Source organism: Oncorhynchus mykiss, chromosome 1, assembly GCF_013265735.2.
Source record: "Oncorhynchus mykiss isolate Arlee chromosome 1, USDA_OmykA_1.1, whole genome shotgun sequence".
Lineage (NCBI taxonomy): Eukaryota > Metazoa > Chordata > Actinopteri > Salmoniformes > Salmonidae > Oncorhynchus > Oncorhynchus mykiss.
The window spans coordinates 33533579-33550146 of record NC_048565.1 but is presented as its reverse complement, the minus strand read 5'-3'; the positions used below and the strand labels follow the sequence as shown (position 1 = coordinate 33550146).

Sequence of the window (16568 nt, the reverse complement as noted above, 5' to 3'; positions counted from 1 at the left end):
CATGTAGATATGGTTAAAGTGACAATGCATATATGATAAACAGAGAGTAGCAGAGGAGCGGGTTAGAGTCCCGCTCCTTGAAAGCGGCAGCTCTACCCTTTAGCTCAGTGCAAATGTTGCCTGTAATCCATGGCTTCTGGTTGGGGTATGTACGTACAGTCACTGTGGGAATGTGTGTGTGTGCGTATTTTTGTCTGTGTTGCTTGTGTGCATAATTGTTTAGTCTGTGCGTGTGTTGTCTGCATGCCTGTTTGAGTCTGTGTGTTTCATACAGACCGACTGTACACAGGGTTAATGTCAGCAGTGAAACCCTCTGTGCGTATCAGTGACTTTATAATGTTATAATGTAAGTAGCAGCAGTAATACACATCTACTCTATTAAAGCACCAGTAAATGGATGGAACCTGATACTCTGGTCTAAAACAACGCTGCTCTACCTTTAGACTGTATACCCTTTATGGAAGGTTCATATGGATTTAGTTTCTGCAAAAGCTACAGACACACACTGTGATGATGGTGGTTAATAAATTATCCTTACATTAGATGGAGAGAAAATACACATGGAACAGTGGAGAAGGAGGAGGAAGATGAAGAGGAAAAAAAAAAAATAACAAAATCTATTTTGTTAGGAGCCAGGTCATTCGTGATACAAGTCAGTGTTCGATGTCCATCGATGTCTAATGACGTCATGAGATGATGTGGAAACCGGCCACTAGGAGCAACAGTGAGTGCTGTTACTTTCAAGTAGGTAACAGTTTTGCTAGGGTGTTGTGTACGGGGTTGGGCATAAGTGTCTGCTTCTGATTCCAAAGGTTACAAGTTTGAATCCAGCAAAAGAAAGTAGTTTTAAAGATTTTTTTCAAGAATATCTCAAACCTTAACCCTTACCTTAACCATTAGGAGTTAATGCTTAAACTTAACATTAAACACTTCAACATGTGACATTTGCAACAACTGCAAAATTTGACATTTGAAAAATGTCTAATTCTGACGTGAGACTGTGAGAGCTAGTTGCGTTAGAGGCCATTAGATAATACAGAAAATGCATGCACATTGATAAACAGTCAAATCGTTTCGTCTGTGGGAGGATGAAAGTATATGGCAGAGAAAGAAAGAGAGGGGGTAAGTGAGTGGGTGGGGGAGAGAGATCAAAATACAACTCCAAATGTAGCGAGGGATTTATGTGATGAATATGAAATGGGTTTTCTATACAACCATAATCACATACAGACCGAAACACAAGAAAAAGAGAGAAAAGAGAGAATATGTTCAAATAGTCAAAGGTCACCCTCAATATTCACACACCCCTCTGTTTCTCTGATCACACATTTGCACAGATACACACACAGGCACGGACACACACACATCATACACAGTAAGATTGACAGGGTGTGTGTTTCAGGGTGGGCCCCCATAGCCGAGACTATAGACAGCACAGGGGTCCATGAGAAAATACTCCTGCCCTTTCACTGGATAATGGACATAATTTAAAAAGCATGCATATGGTGTGAATATAAATAGGAAATACAGTTTCAAGAATTGATCCAGGGAGAAAGGCAAACTTGCAGCAGTACAAAGGAAGGACCCGCTATAACCCTGGTCATGTCACCATGTGTTAGTTTAGTCACTGCTTCTCTCTGCCAGACAGCTCTAGCTCCAATGACTTAACTCATCACAGGAAACTAACTGCCTTATCTACAACATCTATAATTTCCTCAAGGACCCACCCTTCTCTCTCTCCCACTCCCTCTCCCTCTCACATAACCGCACACACACATAACCGCACACCCAAACGTCTCTAGTCACTTACATAACATAATAACAGCATGACAGATGGATTAGAGGAAAGAAACCGTTACATAGAAAATCTGAGAGTCTAAATAAACAGTGTGAAACATTGAGCTAATTATGTGATGTTAGTTTACTGGAGGTTAGTAACTAACTAATACGTACTAGTCACTATTCGTATCTATTCCTCCTGGAATGTAGGAGCATGCTGCTCATAAGGCTATAGCATCAGGAAATGCCAACACTTGACCACATTTTACTGTACACACACACTCTACTCAATGGTCTTACAGTTAAAGATCAGCACCTAAGGGCTAATAATCTAAGTCTGTACTATATTCTGTACTATATTCTACTATATTCTACTCAGTGGAGGCTGCTGAGGGGAGGTCAGCTCATAATAATGGCTGGAACAAAGCAAATGGAATGCTATTAAACACATGGAAACCATATTTGATACCATTCCACTCCAGCCATTACCACGAGCCCGTCCTCCCCAATTAAGGTGCCACCAACCTTCTGTGCAGTACATCTACTCTCTCTCGGTCCTATTGTCACCTCATGGAGAGTGATGGCACATGGCTTACTGAGTCTTGTCTTGCAGTTACAGATCCTTTTCTAACAGACACATACTGAAATGAGAGTGATGCAGGGAGTATTTCAGAGGGAGACATATTATTCTCCATTTGATAATAATATGAATTCATAGGCCAGGCTCTTTAATCATATGTGGCCAGGCAGGAATCAAACCATGACTGTTGCAACCTTCAACAAAGGTTTGCATGTGCCCCGCTTGTATGCGTAGTCTGTAGCATACACTGATTATACCAAACATTAGGAATACCTTCCTAACATTGCCCTCAGAACAGCTTCCATGCATCGATGCATGGACGAGGTGTCGAAAGCGTTCCACTGGGATGATGGCCCATGTTGACTCCAATGCTTCCCACAGTTGTCCTTGATACACATGGGAAACGGTTGAGTGTGAAAAACCCAGAAACATTGCAGTTCTTGACACAAGGTGCCAGTGTGCCTGGACACAAGGTGCCAGTGTGCCTGGCACCTACTACCATACGCCGTTCAAAGGCACTTCAATATTTTGTCTTGCCCATCTGAATGGCAGACATACACAATCCATGTCTCAATTGTCTCAAGGCTTTAAAATCCTTCTTTGACCTGTTTCTTCCCCTTCATCTACACTGATTGAAGTGGATTTAACAAGTGACATCAATAAGGGATCATAGCTTTCACCTGGATTCAACTGGTCAGTCTGTTATGGAAAGAGCAGGTGTTCTTAATGTTTGTATTCTCAATGTATATCCAACTAGCTCTCAGTTTCACATCAGAATTCGATTTTCATTCATGTTTCTCAAAGTTTTTAGGGTTAAGGTTAAGTTTTAAGGTCATGGTTAAGTTTAGGCATTAACTCTGAAATCTTAAGGTTAGGCATTAACTCCAAATGGTTAAGGTAAGGGTTAAGGTTTGGGATAGGCTTAAAACAAAAATAACTTTCTATCGCATGATTTCAACTTGCAACCTTTGGAAAAAGAGGCAGATTCTTATGGCATCCCGGTCCACGATGCCCTAGCAAAACCGGAACCTACTTGAAGGTAACAGTGCTCACTGTTGCCCCTCGTGGCCGGTTTCCACATCGTCGCTTGACGTCCTCAGACGTGGGTGAACGTCGAATAATGACTTGTGTCATGGGGTGACCTGGCTACTATATCAGCATGGTTCAAATCACATTAGTCAGACCAAGGCCTTCTGATGGCATTCATCTCTGATCCCCTCTCTGTAATGTGAAGCCTGCTCCAAAACCTGACTGACACACTCACACAGATGGTTCTTCCATAGGAAACGTATACAACACTCTACAAGACCCCCAGTCACTTTGAACTGGTTCCCTTTGAAAGAGGCTGCATGCCTTCACACACACGCATGCACACCATGTGTATGCTGTGTGTTGGTCAGTGCCTGTTTGTGTATGTATAGATTAGATCCATGAGTGTGTATCCATTTTGATTAGCCTCTACTATAGCAGAACATAGTATAGGCTGTGGCTGGATGAGATATGAACATGTGTCCCATGAGAACTAAATCAGAGAGCCCCCCCCCCCCCCCCTGAACACAACATGCCCCAAAAGAGAGCCTGGTCCTGGGCCACACATGGCCATATGTAGCCTGTCAAGACCTGGCCTGCGGGTGTTGAGGAGGAAAAGAAAGGGGAGGAGAAATAGAAGAGGTAGGGAGGAGCAGTGGGTTGTGTTTCTCTAAAGGTGGGTCAGGACCATCATGGTGGCCATGTGGATAGATACACTGCTACGATCATGGGTGTGTTCATATGAACATGCATAAGATCCACAGTAGTCATAGCAGCACCTCAGGATCCTCAGTCTACTCTGTGTGAGTTGGGATTGTAAAACGTGTTAACAGAATAGAAGAGGTAAGAATAGAATATACCTTAGGTTGGAGGTTGGGGTGTAGTAGCACATATCCGTTGGGGTCGATGGCAAAATAATATCCATTAGGTCCGATCTAAAAAACAGAGGTACAGAGAGGGTTGGAGGAGACAGTTGATCATAGGCTGTACACCATGTCTTCTCAATACATCACTGTTCTGGATTATTAAAGTATCATAAACATTATTTAGTTGATATGAGAGAGGGTAGGGCTGTCACAGGTAACACTGAAACTGAAGTAAGAGAATAAGGAGTGTTCTGGTGTGTTAGTGTGTGTGTCACTCACAGTGTAGCGCGGTGTGAGCTTCTTGATGTCATCTAGTGACACGTCAATCCCCATCACCCCTAGGATCAACTGGTTCTGAATCTGAGAGAGAGGGAAAGAGGGGGAAAGAGGAGTTCAAAATTAAAATGTCAAATCACAGTCTGAATAGTAAGAGTCGTGCTGATTTAGAGGATATTGGCGTCTAATGCTGGGATGGGATTATCTGAAAATGGTCCCGTGAGGCCCAGTTGGTAGAGCATGGTGCTTGCAATGGTAGGGATGTGGGTTTGATTCCCATGCGGGACCAGTAAAAAAAAATGATGCACTCACTACTGCAAGTCATTTTGGGAAAGAGCATCTGTGTAAATGTAAAGAGTTTGTTTTCCTGGTTGTGTATGTGGATTACCTCTATGCCCAATTAATCTTTATACTTGGTCTTGTTGAAGACAGGTAGGGTTCCTGTGATGACCAGACCTAGCTCCTAACACACACACAGACAAAGAAAGCTAAATTAAAGTCATCGTTGTTGGGTTTCAGAAGCCTCCAGCGTAGAGGCAGATTTTGGTGAGGTGCATTGTGGGATAGGAGGAAGTGATGTCATACCAGAGCGTCGAGGTAGACATTAGTCCACTGGACCTGCTTGGCCAGCTGGTCAGCTAAAACCATGGGTCTGCCCAGTACATCCAGGTACTCCTAGAAAACACACACATACTCTCCTTCAAATACACATGTTAAAGACAAAGTCAACCACAGACACACGTCTGGGACAACATTAAACACACACACATGTTCATGCACATTGCTTCTCACTTGAGTGTTGATGCGTATGGCTCCGATTGAGGGAATCTCATAGAAGTATCCTGGGAGAAACAGAGAATGGGCTAAGATCAGGATATTAACTATATTAGTTGACCAAAATGGACCTCAAATCATACACAGCTGTAGCAGTGCTTCAATATTACAAACAACAACAACATACCTTTATTAGCGCAGGCCATCCACTGGACTGGACCTTTATCATAGTTGTGCTGACCTACTGAGAAGGTGAAGATACGCACCTAGAACACAGGAACATATGAATCTGTTATAGCAACATCCACATTGAACCATATTGTGTGTGATGGAAGTTAATCAACCATAGTTAGGTATTGTATGAACCAAGACACTGTGGGGTTATTATGAGCCATAGAATGTTAAATCTTGCTTGTGGGTGGGTTACTGTTACATTGCACACAGTGGGTTGTTTTGTGAAGACCTGGGGGTGGTGTTACCATGCTCTGTCTACCCCCCATCATACCCATTTCCTTTCTATGTGCTGAGCAGCGAGAACAGCTTTAGCTTTGGTAGAGTTATCACCACACTTCATATCTGCTTGTTAGTTCCCACAAGGTCAAAACACTATTTCTAGGGGGTTTAGGGTTAAGGTTAGAATTAGTGTTAGGTTTAGGGTTAGGAGCTAGGGTTAAGGTTTAGGGTTGTGTGTGTGTGTGTGTGTGTGTGTGTGTGTGTGTGTGTGTGTGTGTGTGTGTGTGTGTGTGTGTGTGTGTGTGTGTGTGTGTGTGTGTGTGTGTGTGTGTATTTGTAATAATCATCTGCCCTCCACCTGTATAAACCATAGGTTCAGCAATCAGACAATTTCCGCTTGATCCACCCCATTACTCTGTGTTTACTAGAAGGGTCACCGATTAGGTGTATTATACATTAAAGTGTGTGTGTGCTTTCAACTCTACCTTCTTGTCAGAGTTGTATTCCTGAAGTATGGCCGATGCTCTCTCCTCTCCTCCGTCTGTGAACAGCATGATGATCTTGTTACAATTGGCTCTAGTGATATTTGTCTGCACAGAGAAATCACACAAGATAGAGAACAGGGGTTGCTATCCCCCATCCTAACACACCACCACCAAATCCTGTAATCAAGGATTAAGAAGATGATGACAAAAAACTTGGTTTTAAAAGACTGGAGGAGTTGAAACACACAGGTTGCCGTTTACTGTCATGAAACTTGCCCTGGAGTCATAACTGCAGAGATGTCACCAGCTGGCACAGCCACAAACTCATATAACCAGATTTTAAACCTAATCCTAACATTAACCCTAACTTTATGCACACTGCTAACCCTTCAATTAAGATCAAAAATCACATTTTAGTTTTCATACATTTTTACAATATAGACTATTTTAACTTTGCAGCATGCCCATCTAGCGGTAATGGCTCAGTTCTGCAGCAGAGGTCAGTGTCTGACAATTATCTATCATACGAGAAAGAGCAGTGCTCAAAGGTATCAGAATGTACATTTTAAATGAAGTGCGGTATGTTCCTGAAGTATCAAAGTAAAATAACAAGGAGCAGGGCTGTCGTTATACTGTACATCTGTTATCACTACAGTGTTATGAACAGAGCATAGTGCCTCTTACTGCATAGAGCTGTTCGAAGGCAAACTCAAATCCCTTGGTGTAGTTGGTGATGCCTTTAGCAGAGATGTTCTGAATCGCATCCTTCAGGATCTTCTTATTCCTCACATTGGCCTGGACCAGATGGTCAAAGCATGCTGTGTTATTCACCCAGGTGTTGAACTGGTAGAGGGAGACAGATAGGGGTTAGACAAACGCACGCACACAGACTGATTACCCACACACACACCTGGCCTTGACTATTATCATAGAGTGGTAAACAGACACATTCATCAAGTGTTGATAATTACTTTGCATCCTATCAGGATCATGAGCTGGTACCATGGAAACGAGACTCCCTCTACCAACTCACTCTCATTAGAGTGGAAATACCACGCGCGCACAAACACACACGTGCACACACACACACACATGCACACACACGGTGGCAGGTAGCCTAGCGGTTAAGAGCATTGAGCCCGTAATCTAAAGGTTGCTGGTTCGAATCCCAAAGCCAGCAATGTGGAAAAATATGCTTTTTTTGCCCATGAGCAAGGCAGTTTAACCCCCAAATGCTCCCAGGTCCTGATGACATTGATGAACCCCCTAAGGTAGATGACCTAGCCCCTGTGAAAAACGATTCAGCATCATATAAAAATCGATCAGCTTAAGCTAGAGATATATGTATTAATTTTTTTTTAAAATGAAATATCACATTTACATAAGTATTCAGCCCCTATACTCAGTACTTTGTTGAAGCACCTTTGGCAACATTTACAGTCTCGAGTCTTCTTGTGTATGACGCTAAATGCTTGGCACACCTGTATTATGGGAGTTTCTCCCATTCTTCTCTGCAGATCCTCTCAAGCTCTGCCAGGTTGGATGGGGAGCGTCGCTGGACATCTATTTTCAGGTCTCTCCAGAGATGTTCGATTGGGTTCAAGTCCGGGGTCTGGCTGGGCCACTCAAGGACATTCACAGACTTGTCCCGAACCCACTACTGCGTTGTCTAGGCTGTGTACTTTGCTCCGTTCATCTTTCCTTCGATCTTGACTAGTCTCCCAGTCCCTGCCTCTATAAAACCTTACCACAGCATGATGATGTGGTAATGTTTTCGCCATAGGGATGGTGCCAGATTTCCTCCAGACATGACACTTGGAATTCAGGTCAAAGAGCTCAATCTTGGTTTCATCTGACCAGAGAATTTTGTGTCTCATGGTCTGAGAGTCTTAAGGTGCCTTTTGGCAAACTTCAAACGGGCTGTCTACTGCCCTTTACTGAGGAGTGGCTTCTGTCTGGCCAATCTACCTTAAAGGCCTGATTGGTGGAGTGCTGCAGAGATGGTTGTCCTTCTGGAAGGTTTTTCCATCTCCACAGAGGAACTCTGGATCTCTGTCAGAGTGACCTTTAGATTCTTAGTCACCTCCCTGACCTAGAACAGAGTCTTTGTGGTTCTAAATTTCTTCCATTTAAGAATGATGGCCACTGTGTTCTTGGGGACCTTCAACGCTGCAGACTTTGTTGGTACCCTTCCCCAGATCTGTGCTTTGACACAATCCTGTCTCGGAGCTAGGAGCATGGAGCACTGGTTGCATCACTGCCTGGTACGGCAATTGTTCGGCCTCCGACCGCAAGGCACTACAGAGGGTAGTGTGTACGGGCCAGTACATCATACATTCATGTACATACTACCTCAATTGGCCTGACCAACTAGTGCTCCCGCACATTGGCTAACCGGGCTATCTGCATTGTGTCCCTCACTACTCTATATAGCCTCGCCCCTGTTATTTTTCAATGTCTTTTTATTGTTGTTTTTATTTTTTTACTTACCTATTGTTCACCTAATAACTTTTTTGCACTATTGGTTAGAGCCTGTAAGTAAGCATTTCACTGTAAGATCTACCTACACCTGTTGCATTCAGCGCACCTGACAAATGAACTGATTTGATTTATTTAAATTCCTTCGACCTCATGACTTGGTTTTTGCTCTGACATGCACTGTCTACTGTGGGACCTTATATAGACAGGTGTGTGCCTTTCTAAAACATGTCCAATCGATTAAATTTACCACATGTGGACTCCAATCATGTTGTAGAAACATCTCATGGATGATCAATGGAAACAGGATGCACCTGAGCTCAATTTTGAGTCTCATAGCAAAAGGTCTGAATACTTATGGAAATAAGTATTTTTAAATATTTCATAGAAATGTCTAAAAACCTGTTTTCGCTTTGTCATTATGGGATATTGTGTGTCATTCATTCATCATTACTTTAAGACATGAAGGTCAGTTAATGCGGAACATTTCTAGAACTTTGAAAGTTCCTTTAGTGCACTCGCAAAAACTATCAAACGCTATGATGAAACTGGCTCTCATGAGGACCGCTACATGAAAGGAAGACCCAGAGTTACCTCTGCTCCAGAGAGTCATTAGATTTACCAGCCTCAGAAATTGCAGCCCAAATAAATATTTCACGGAGTTCAATTAACAGACATCTCAACATCAACTGTTCAGAGGAGACTGCTTGAATCAGGCCTTCATGGTCGAGCTGTTGCAAAGGAAGCACTACTAAAGGACACCAATAAGAAGAAAACACTTGCTAAGGCCAAGAGACACTAGCAATGGACATTAGACTGGTGGAAATCTGTCCTTTGGTCTGAAGAGTCCAAATTTGAGAATTTTGGTTCCAACCACCATGTTGTAGTGAGACGCAGAGCAGGTGAACGGATGATCTCTGTCACGGATGCCACCGGTACTGTTGCTCATTCTGTTCACCAGTTCCGGAGGTCGACGTCACCAGCCTTCTAGGCTGCACTGAACTGTGTCATTACGCACACCTGGTTCCAATTCCTCACTGATTGTGTTTGTAAAAATCTGCCCTTTGTTTCCCCATTGGGCTGCCGATTATTGTTCCCATGTCCGTTGCTCGTGTGAGCACCTATGCGTTGTCTCAAACTGTGCTGCGTGTTTTGTGAATTGTTTATTACGGGTCTCGTGCCGTGTTGTTCTACGAGGTTTACCTTTGCTCTTTTGTTTGGGTACATCCCAGTGTTTTGTATATGTGTTTGTTTTGGGTGTATTAAAAACCCAGATGATGTATTCCTGCGCCTGTCTCCAAATCCTTTATAATAGAGTGACAATCTCTGCATGTGTGGTTCCCACCGTGAAGCATGGAGGAGGACGTGTGATAGTGCAACCAGCAAAGCACCCCCACACTGTCTGTGATTTATTTAGAATTCAAGGCACACTTAACCAGCATGGTTACCAGGAGCATTCTGCAGCGATACGCCATCCCATCTGGTTTCTGATTAGTAGGTCTATCAAATGTTTTTTAACAGGACAATGACCCTGCACACCTCCAGGCTGTGTAAGAGCTATTTGACCAAGAAGGGAAGTGATGGAGTGCTGCATCAGAGCTCCCGAGTGGTGCAGCTGTCTAAGGCACTGCATCTCAGTGCAAGTGGCGTCACAATAGTCCCTGTTTCGTGTCCAGGCTGTATCACATCCGGCCTTGATTGGGAGTCCCATAAAGCGGCACAGAATTGGCCCATTCCATATGTGTTATTTCATAGTTTTGATGTCTTCACCATTATCCTACAATGTAGAACATAGAAAAAATAACGAAAATCCCTTGAATTAGTAGGTTGTGTCCAAATGTTTGACTGGTACTGTATCTGTACTGTTTAGTGACAAAAATAAGGGGTCTTTCTTATGTCTCATATATTGGACAGACACTTCAGAACAAACTTTTTGTATATTGTTTTGGGGACTCTCTTTTGTTCCATGTAGTGAATCTGTTATTCAATGTGTTTGTATGGGCTAATAGCAGTAAGGCCAAAACATGTTTTTCATCAAATATGTTTTTAAAAATATTTTTTTTTGGTACTATAAGTGGTCATAAAATGCCTAATCAAATAGCCAAATATCCTTGGTATGACCTTCCTAAAACAATTCAATATAGGTTAGTAGTACCCCCACCCCTTCCCCGGCTAAGACTCTTATGGATTAAGGCAGCCCCCAGTACCTCTCTGATTCAGAGGGGTTGGGTTAAATGCGGGAGACACATTAGTTGAATGCATTCAGTTGTGCAATTGACTAGCTATCCCCACACCCCGGACACACACACCTTGGCAGCCAAGTCATCAGTGCTCTGAAACCTGCACAGACCTATGGTACCTACAGCTACAGATATAAGACAGACAAAACACTGACAATGTTGTGATCATAGTAATTATATGATGCAGAGAGGCTAGGCCAAAAGTTGGCTATACTGTCTTTCTAAACAGTGCTGCAACCCATTGATCTGAACCAATCAATGTGCCACTGTTAATCAGCCAATGGGGGGAGCAGATATACATGCATCCATGGAGACTAGCAGAATCTGGCTAGGTGTGTGTGCGTGGATATCTGCGTCTGTGTGACAACCTTGATATTTATAACTGAGTGACGGACTCCACTTGGAAGAGTAATTTGAAGGTTTCTACCTGACATGAAGACTAAGCTTAGAAGCCAGCATGGACACACATGCACACACAAGTATGTTTTACTATACTTGTAGGTACCAAAAAATTATATTCCCATTCAAAATCCTATTTTCCTTAACACTAAACCTAACCCTTAACCATAACCTTAATCCCAAAACCCTAACCCTGAAACTAAACCTAACTCATAACCCTAAACCTATACCCTAACACTAACCCTAATTGTAACACTAACCTTAAATCTAACCCCTAAGCCTAAAAAAAAAAAAATCCTTGTGGGGACCAGTCAAATGTCGCCAATCGTCTGAATCTAGTTGTTTTGTGAGGACTTCTGGTCCCCACAATGTTAGTAAAACCAAAACACGCACACACACGTACATACACTCTCATAATAGAATGTGCTCTTTTATCACCTAATCTATTAAATGGAGGGGAGGGTGAGAAGGAAGGTGGAATGGAAAGAGTGTTGTTTTTATCAGGGTTTATTAATGCATTAGTGTTGTTTTCAACCTCTGGGGTTTCTAGTTGGTTCTAGTTGAGTGTAGTCTGAGAAAGAGAGAGGGAGATGTAGAAAGAGAGAGTGATGGATAAGTATTTCCCATGGTTCTCTGAATGGCACTCTAGGGCTGTTGTAGCAGCCTGATCACTAGGAATATACTTTGATTTTGGACATTTGAAAAGATCCTGAGAACATCAGTATATACCTTCCTCGGTGCTCACCAAAACAAAAGAAAATCAATTGCCCAGCACTGGGTGTGAACTCATAATACTCAGCAGCAAAGCACACCGCTCAGACCACTACACTACAGCAATTTACAATGTGTTTGCAAGCCGTGAGAATACTTGATGGTACACTATGAGAAAAAAAGTTTCTACCTATGGGGACAACCGAAAAACCCTTTTGGAACCCCTGGATTATAGATAATCAACATTTTGGTAGATTGGTAAAAATAAAAAAGCAGACATTGAATATCCCTTTAAGCATGGTGAAGTTATTAATTACACTTTGGATGGTGTATCAATACACCCAGTCACTGCAAAGACACAGGCGTCCTTCCTAACTAAGTTGCCGAAGAGGAAGGAAACCGTTCAGGGATTTTACCATGACGATGACGACCATCACAAATGGTGATTTTAAAACAGTTACAGCGTTTAATGTCTGTGATAGGAGAAAACTGAGGATGGATCAACAACATTGTATTTAGTCCACAATACTAACCTAAATGAAACAGAGTGAAAATAAGGAAGCCTGTACACAATTAAAACATTCCAAAACATGCATTGTGTTTGCAACAAGGCACTAAAGTAATACTGGCAAAGCAATTAACTTTTTTGTCTGGAATACAAAGTGTTATGTTTGGGGCAAATACAATACAACACATTACTGAGTACCACTCTCCATATTTTCAAGCATAGTGGTGGCTGCATCATGTTATGGGTAAGCTTTTGGAGTTTTTCAGGATAAAAAAGAAAAGGAATGGAGCTAAGCACAGGCAAGACCCTAGAGGAAAGTCTGCTTTCCACCAGACACTGGGATATTAATTACTCTTTCAGTAGGTCAATAACCTAAAACACAAGGCCAAATCTACAGAGTTGCTTACCAAGAAGATAGGGAATGTTCCTGTGTGGTTGATCTAAATATTTTACTTAAATCTACTTTAAAATCTATGGCAAGACCTGAAAATGGTTGTCTAGCAATTACATTTTTTGTTATCCATTTTGAATTCAGGCTGTAACACTACAACATGTGGAATAAGTCAAGGGGTATGAATACTTCTAAAGGTTCTGTATGTATGTATACTTACATAAACTACGTTGACATAGTCATCATCAGACAGAGTCTCCAGCATCTCACTGACTGAGGTCTTGATCAGCTTCAGAGTCAGACCAGACACACTGCCACTCCTATAGAGACATTTAAGCAGTTTAATCTGTCTATCGACATGTCTGTAGACAAATGTCGTATTGACATCATGAACATTCAATTGTCGTTGTTGTTATGATAAAGTATATACACAAAAATGACAGGCTGCATGACATCAGTAGCCCGGTGCTCCAAATAACATACTTTCTCTAGTTATAAACCCATCTGTTTAAAAATGTATTCAGTAAATGCCAAACTAGCAAGCCAGGCAACTAAAAACTATTTTCTAAACAATATTTTGGTTTGTTGTTAGCTAGCTCATTAGCTAGCTGGATATCCAGTTCAAATAATGACCAGAGTATAGCTGACAATGTCTTCATTTATTAGTCATTATTAGAGGAAAATAAACTCACAACAACATAATTATTTACAAGATAATGGCGAGCTTACAGAAAATAGCTTGCTGACACAGTGTGACGAAATAGAAGTAGGTCATTCTATCAGAGAATTTTAGAACTCATGCATCATCTTGTCACAGGAGGATTTGGTCTGGTTGCTGTGGCGGTCCGGTAACCACGACAATGGACGTGGCAACAGGCGCAGAGACTTAAACTTCTTTAATGTCTGTGTGACAAGGAAACTGACATTCGCAGCGACAGTATACAGACATTCCACCGTAGAATAAATTAAATGTCATTTTGACCAGAAACACTTCTAATTGTCTACAGACATGTCGTTAGACCAGGTATAAACTGGCCTTTAGATTCAACACAAAGAATTAGAATGATGAAGTTATGATTCAACCTACCCCAAAACTACACTGCAAGATACAAGAGGGAGGTACTCTGGATTACTGTACTATGTTGGACTAGTGTGTTGGGCTAGTTGGATATAGTGTTACTATGCGGTAATGTCATATAGAACTACATGTTGTGACTCACGCGTCCACTAGGATCAGCATGTCCTTGGGAGAGGCAGCTCCCTGAATGTACCTACACACACGTCACATACACACAGAGGTTATAAATATACTCACAGTACACACAGATATTATAAACACAATACATACAGAGGTTATAAACACAGTCGTAGGCGCCTGAGCAATGGAGCAAACGGAGCAGACTTTCAAAATAGGGGAGCAAATATTTGTTTTTGCACCCCACTGTTTTACCAGAACATGATCATGATCCATTAGGTAATTTGTCATTTTCAATGATTAGCATTACCTTGAGCTAGTCTGTATTAAAATAGATATGTCCATTTTATATATGATGTACAGTAATAACTACCAGATTGCACCCCTCTCCCATCGCCTCAAGACGAATGGTTTTGACCACTCTAAAGCATTTTCTCTCTCCAGCGCGTCATTGTTTTGGTTCAGTGCAGATAGAAAGCACTCGCTGCACCACTGGTGTTTAAAGTCAAAAGGCACTTGCAAAATGCAATTCTTTATTTGTTTTTTGTGTGCTGTTTTTACATTTGTATCGTTGTTTCAATTCCAATTGCGTTGGTCCAACGGTGGGTGTTACACATACTGTGAGCTGCATTCACCTCAAGTACATTCAGTGTAGCGTTTCACTTTTCCTGTAAGAGCCACGATCTGATTAGGCTTCGCTGTAGCGCAGACTTCATTAGCAGAAAACTGCATGTCCGGTAGCTGGCGGGCTGTCAATGAGCCGCTCGCAAGTAGATAGTGAGAAATAATCAGTAGGCCTAATATTACATTATTAAATATGTTAATATTTTCATCTTCAAACTGTTCCGGAATTGAACACCATTCTGCCTTTTGCCATCTATTTTCCCCAACTTCAATCAGTTAAATCACATTGTTCAAATGTTTTGGTAACACTTCACATTAAGATGCCCCAATGTCTATGTAAATACAGTGTAATAATTGTTAACAACATAGGTTTTACCATGTAATGACATGGTAATGACATAGTAATAGGGTTGTTGCTGAATCAGTTATTAGATCATTGGAGCAAGGAATATGTAATTACACATTCACTTGCTGAAAGTTTATTCCACTTGTGGAACTACTGATGTTACAACACATTCCCTTGTTCGACTATGCAATTCATGTTTTGTAATTACACATTTGAAATCGCCTGTGAATTGCCATGATAATAACACAAACCAAAATATGATGCCCATGAACACAGTGCATACAATGGTTACGAACTCTTATTGACACACAGTATATTTTATGTACAGTTGTGGCCAAAAGTTTTGAGACTGACACAAATAATAATTTCCACAAAGGTTGCTGCTTCAGTGTCTTTAGATATTTTTGTCAGATGTTACTATGGAATAATGAAGTATAATTACAAGTATTTCATTGACAATTTTTATTGACAATTACATGAAGTTGATGCAAAGAGTCAATATTTGCAGTGTTGACCATTCTTTTTCAAGACCTCTGCAAGACCTCTGCAAGACCAATTTACATGGCGAAGAGGGACTTTGCAATTACTTGCATTTCATCTGATCACTCTTCATAACATTCTGGAGTATATGCAAATTGCCATCATACAAACTGAGGCAGCAGACTTTGTGAAAATGTATATTTGTGTCATTCTCAAAACTTTTGGCCACGACTGTACATAGAGAACCTGGTATCTGGTGTGTGTGTGTGTGTGTGTGTGTGTGTGTGTGTGTGAGAAAGCGAGAGAGGTTTCTTACCAGGGCCTCCTGCGTACATCGTATAGGTCAATCTTACTGGGGGTCTTCCGAGCATCCATCCATGGAGAGGCTGGATAGGAAAGACAGAGTCAAGGTTAACAACAATACTGTGGAACTGGGTTAGGATCACTGAAATACATTGTGACTCTTTGATGAAGTTTAACGGAGGTTGTTGTTGTTGTTTCATAACGCACACATGATAACAACACTTGCTACAGTATAAAGCTCAATATCATTCGTAAACTCAGTCAACAGTAGTAAGTAAGGCTGATTAAATATTCATCTGATGCAGTTAATAGAGAAACTACTATCACTGACTTCCTTTTCTATTGAAGATCTGTATAGCTCCTATCTAGGTTAATGCTTTGTGTATACTGGGAAGAATCCATGTAGGAATTTTTACTCTGTTTATATGCATACAATATAAACAAATTAGTAAAAACTAGGATACAGTTGCACAGTGACACAACAACGATAATATAGCTTCAATGTGCATGTGCATGTGTGTTACCTGGGTAGTATCGGGCCAGTCCAGTAGCACTACCAAACATCTGCCAGAGCAGAGTAGGGTCATCCTCTCTGTTCTTCTTAAACACATCCTCCAGCGCCTCCGTCCAGTTCAACTCATTCAGCACGAT

General features: G+C 41.6%; 1 protein-coding gene across 1 annotated transcript in view; it reads right to left on the bottom strand.

Annotated features, from left to right (window-relative positions):
* Positions 1-16002, bottom strand: part of LOC110521553 (voltage-dependent calcium channel subunit alpha-2/delta-1-like) — a 62526-nt gene extending 46524 nt beyond the window's left edge. Inside the window, 11 exon segments of the mRNA XM_036989406.1 lie at positions 4249-4323; positions 4534-4614; positions 4919-4993; positions 5116-5205; positions 5323-5372; positions 5492-5570; positions 6243-6347; positions 6927-7085; positions 13190-13289; positions 14190-14240; positions 15931-16002. Of these exon segments, the coding sequence (XP_036845301.1) occupies positions 4249-4323; positions 4534-4614; positions 4919-4993; positions 5116-5205; positions 5323-5372; positions 5492-5570; positions 6243-6347; positions 6927-7085; positions 13190-13289; positions 14190-14240; positions 15931-15989 (924 nt within the window). The 5' untranslated portion in view covers positions 15990-16002.
* Positions 16003-16568: the final 566 nt, after the last annotated feature.